The sequence below is a fragment of the Sinocyclocheilus rhinocerous genome, unplaced genomic scaffold (genome assembly GCF_001515625.1).
Source record: "Sinocyclocheilus rhinocerous isolate Xijiao unplaced genomic scaffold, SAMN03320098_v1.1 scaffold3084, whole genome shotgun sequence".
Classification (NCBI taxonomy): domain Eukaryota; kingdom Metazoa; phylum Chordata; class Actinopteri; order Cypriniformes; family Cyprinidae; genus Sinocyclocheilus; species Sinocyclocheilus rhinocerous.
In genome coordinates, this window is record NW_015625126.1 from 30,905 (window position 1) to 35,309 (window position 4,405).

The 4,405-nt window shown below is 41.8% G+C and overlaps 1 protein-coding gene across 1 annotated transcript in view; it reads right to left on the reverse strand.

The window, feature by feature from the left end:
* Positions 1-3,884, reverse strand: part of LOC107749695 (protein phosphatase 1 regulatory subunit 21-like) — a 14,876-nt gene extending 10,992 nt beyond the window's left edge. The window contains exons 1-6 of the mRNA XM_016564843.1: positions 3,879-3,884; positions 2,557-2,615; positions 2,118-2,216; positions 1,679-1,815; positions 828-920; positions 19-146 (exon numbers count right to left, since the gene is read on the reverse strand). Coding sequence (XP_016420329.1) covers positions 19-146; positions 828-920; positions 1,679-1,815; positions 2,118-2,216; positions 2,557-2,615; positions 3,879-3,884 — 522 coding nt within the window. The remainder of the gene's footprint in view (positions 1-18; positions 147-827; positions 921-1,678; positions 1,816-2,117; positions 2,217-2,556; positions 2,616-3,878) is intronic.
* Between the last annotated feature and the right edge of the window lie 521 nt (positions 3,885-4,405).

Below are 4,405 nucleotides of genomic sequence, written 5' to 3' on the forward strand. Positions count from 1 at the left end.
GGTGTGTGTGATGAAGACCTTGCTGCAGCTGTTAGTGAGTGACAACAGCGAGGACAGCAAACACTCGTTAGTGGTGTGAAACTTCTGCGTGACGGTGGGCAGATCCTGTTCCAGAGACGCCTTCTGACTGTAGTGCTGTGACAGCTCTGTTCACACACACACACACACACACACACACTACATGTAAGACTAAGACCAAGTAAAGAAGATTTAAGGAATAAATCAAAGAAAACACAATTTTTCAATATGTCCTCTAAATCTAAATATCTAGGAAGACGCTTTGAGTTTAATTAGCAACACTTTAAAGTTTAGAAACAACTTCCTACAGATCTCCATGCTTCTTAATTTTACATAAAAGTAGCTAAAAGCTTGAATATCTCAGCTCACAAACACTAGAATATGGAAATAACTGTTACTGCACCTTCTGATCTCACTGCTATAAAGTGATGTTCCTCCTCAGTGTTTTTCTTGTTTTCCAGTAGAAATGTCTAAAGATTATTAAATCAATTAAATGACAAAGAAGTCTTGTTTTATGAGAAGTTGATCGAAATGAAGTGACTTATGATTAAAACAATAACATATATGTGCTGATGGAGTTAGAAAGATCAGCGTAATTCAAAGGGAAAACAGGTTTTCACTGTCAGATGTTTGTTCTTGTTTTAAGCATAAACTCACTTCATATCTTCATTTAACATTTAGCCGTTTAGATATTTGTATTGGAAAACAAGAATACTGTAGGAACACATTAATGTTTTGCAGTGAATGACTGTAAGAGCCTGCAGAAGTGCTCTGAATGCGTCACAAACGTGTGCTGGATCATGTCTCACCTGTGGCGGCATCGTGCAGGCCGTGTAAACACACACTCATCTGGGTGAAGACAGCGTTAGCACTGCTCTGACACATGCCATCTGAACACACACCTGCGGCACAAGACATCACTCATTAATCTCACACACACACACACACACTCACGCACTCACACACACTCTCTCTCACACACACACACACTCTCTCTCACACCCTATTTTGAGGAACATCACTGTTCTTTCAGTTTCAGCTCAATGTCAGTGATATTTTATCTGTTGGTTGGGTTGTGTATATTTGTACATGGATAGTTTCATGTTTAATTCTGTATGTCAGGGTTCCTCAAATCTTGCCCTGGAGGGCCAATGCGCTGCAGAGTTTAGCTCCAACCCTGATTTTCTAATGATCCTGAAGACATTGATTAGCATGCTCAGGTGTGTTTGATTAGGGTTAGAGCTAAACTCTGCAGGAAAGTGGATGTCGTGGGCCAGATTTGAGGATCCCTGCTGTATGTATTCAGGGGGTTTTCTGGTATGACTGTACCAACCATCAGCCGGGAGTACTGTAATGTGTAAGGCCTGCTGCCTCTGCACTGATGATTCCTGTGATGTTAAGGGGACTGGATTCTTGATATGTGTTTATCTGTGATCCCTTCGTATCCTCTACTCCTACAACACGTGTACTGTACGGTAGTGGACTCATGTCTTCATGTGGTTACGTTCAATGATGTATTTTTCTGATGGATGTCTGGTTCTCTTCTGCTGTTTTATATCACAAAGGGGTTTAAATGCTTTAAAATACAGTTGGTGGATGATCCCCCTCAGATTTTGTGTGTCTTTAGTTGTTTTATTAGAGCAAGTGTTGCAGTACTCACTGGGCACGGCTAGCAGAGCCACGTAAGACTTGAGCTTGTGGAAGATGGCCGTCAGTTTCTTCATGTCACTCTGTAACTGCCGGTTCTTGGAGGCCAGTGCTGATGTGCAGAAAGACACCTCACATTCCTCTTCTAGACTACGCACACACACACACAGAGAGACAAAGACACGCAGAGAGAGGCACACACACACAGACACAGAGAAAGAGACACACACACACACACACAGACAGACACACACACAGACAGGAAACACAACACTCACAGTGATGCACACGACTAAACATCAAACACGTGTGTGTGTGTGTGTGTGTGTGTGTGAGTGAGTGAGTGTGTGTGTGAGTGAGAGTGAGAGTGTGTGAGTGAGAGTGAGAGTGTGTGAGTGTGAGTGCGTGAGAGAGAGTGAGAGTGAGAGTGTGTGAGTGTGAGTGCGTGACACTCACGAGTGTCGTTGAAGGGCACTTTCTCCTGGATCACACTGCTGCTGTGCTTTAACTGACTGCTCACTTCACTCTGGTACTTCCTCAGCTGCTGCTGACTGACACACACACACCAGCTATTCAACATCACTGTCAGTTACACAGCTATATGTAATGGAGGAGAGATTTCAGAAGACATCTGACTAAGATCCGTTTCACACTGTCCGTGTGTCTGCTGATCTTGATTTAGACGCTCATATGTACAGGTTACAGCACAGCACGGATGAAGTGTTCACTAGCAGACCAGCACTAACAAAGCAAAGAAGCTCAGCTGACTTAGGTTTGGTTCACTGTGCTTTAATTACCATCTGGATATGGGACACAACAGAAACAGACGTCCTGAATGAAGGATCAGAGACAGTCGTTACACTGTAGTTATGATTGAATGTGAATTCTTACCACTCTTCAGTTCTGATTCGACAGTCCTTGGCTTCTCTTTCCAGCATCTGAGCCTTTACCTGACATCATTAAACAGACACGTTTACATCTCCTCATGGACATATACACATCATCATCAGTCACATATCAGGAGCACTAAACGTGTGCATTTTCAGTGCTCGAGTAGATCGAATCCTACAACACGAGCATTGGGTTAAACCAGCGGTCAGGCTCAAAACACATCTCAAGGCCTGTATTCTCACATTAGATCATGCACTGAATGATCCACGACCCAAAACAACCCCCTGTACATGTTTTGCCACTGACATCCATCATTGTGAAAAGCAGAGTGATTTAGTGTTGTCATGACGCTCGAGCACTAACTAACACTATCCCTAACAAACACAATGGGTTTCCAGCATTGTGTGTGAGAGAGTGTGTGTGTGTGTGTGTGTGTGCAGTGAGCTCTATATGCTGTGTCTGATCATCACTGACCGTCATGAACTGTTTATGAAGGTAAAGTCACATGAGCGGCTAATGCTAAGCGGCTTTCTGCATCAATCACAGTGGATATTTCACGGAGACTTTATCAAAACAGCGTGACATGTATCATCTTTCAGTCTATAAGACCGTCGATTATTTGTTACAAGTTAAACCTGTTCAAATCGTGCGTTTGATCTGATCCGTGTCTCGTCTCTGTAGCCATTAGCAGACAGGATGTCAACATAAGCACTTCCGCTGACAGGCAAACAAATGAAAGGAGCTTCACACTTTCACTGAGCTCTTATTTATCTGTTATGTATCTCTATTAAGCGGCTCATCAGCTACACAGTCGCCGGACCGACTGATCACGTGACCGCAGAACAGCGCGCACGCCCTTCAAAATAAAAGCACGTCTCATAAAATATCACGAACATCATCCTCAACAACAACAGTAACAGTAATAATAATAATAATATCATCCGAAGATTAGAATGGGAGAAATTGACTATATAGATCTTGACTTTAGAACTGCATAAAGATATTTGTTTGTTTGTTTGTTTGTTTATTTTAATTACTTCCGCTAAAAGATAAGCCAGCTGTTAAACTTCCGGTGAAGCTCATTCTCCTGTCTAGTTCTGTTCAAAAACTGAGAAACTAAATAATTGCAACACCGTACATACATAATGATAGCGGCATTAACATACAGTTTCATATTATTTAACAACATATACTAGTTTTATATGCCAAGCCTGGTAATCCCAGGAGAGTAACTAGACAAATAATTGTACATTTAAATGCTGACAACTAAACACTATCAACTATTGTCATAAAAGACATATTCTTGATAACCAGTAACTGACCTTCATAGTCATGAACACATTTCTTAACCACTTATAGTACAGTCATGGCCAAAAGTTTTGGCAGTGACATACATTTTGTGTTTTGCAAAGTTTGCTGCTTCAGTATTTGTAGATTATTTTTCCACGTTTCTATGGTATACTGAAAAACAATAATAAGCATATCATAAGTTTTAAAGGCTTTTTTTGGCAAAAAAAGTGTTGACCCTTGTTCTTCATAACCTCTGCAATTCATTCTGGCATGCTGGATATTAGCTTCTGGGCCAAATCCTGACTGATGGTGATCTATTCTTGCCTTATTAGTTCTCAAAGTTGATCACAATTTGTGGGCTTCTGCTCGTCCACTCGCCTTTTGAGGACTGACCACAGGTTCTCTATGGGACTGAGATCCGGGGAGTTGCCTGGCCACGGATCCAAAATTTCAATGTAATGATCTTCGAGCCACTTCTTTATCACTCTTGCTTTGTGACATGGTGCTCCATCACGCTGGAAAATGCACGGATCATCACCAAATTGCTCATGGATCATTG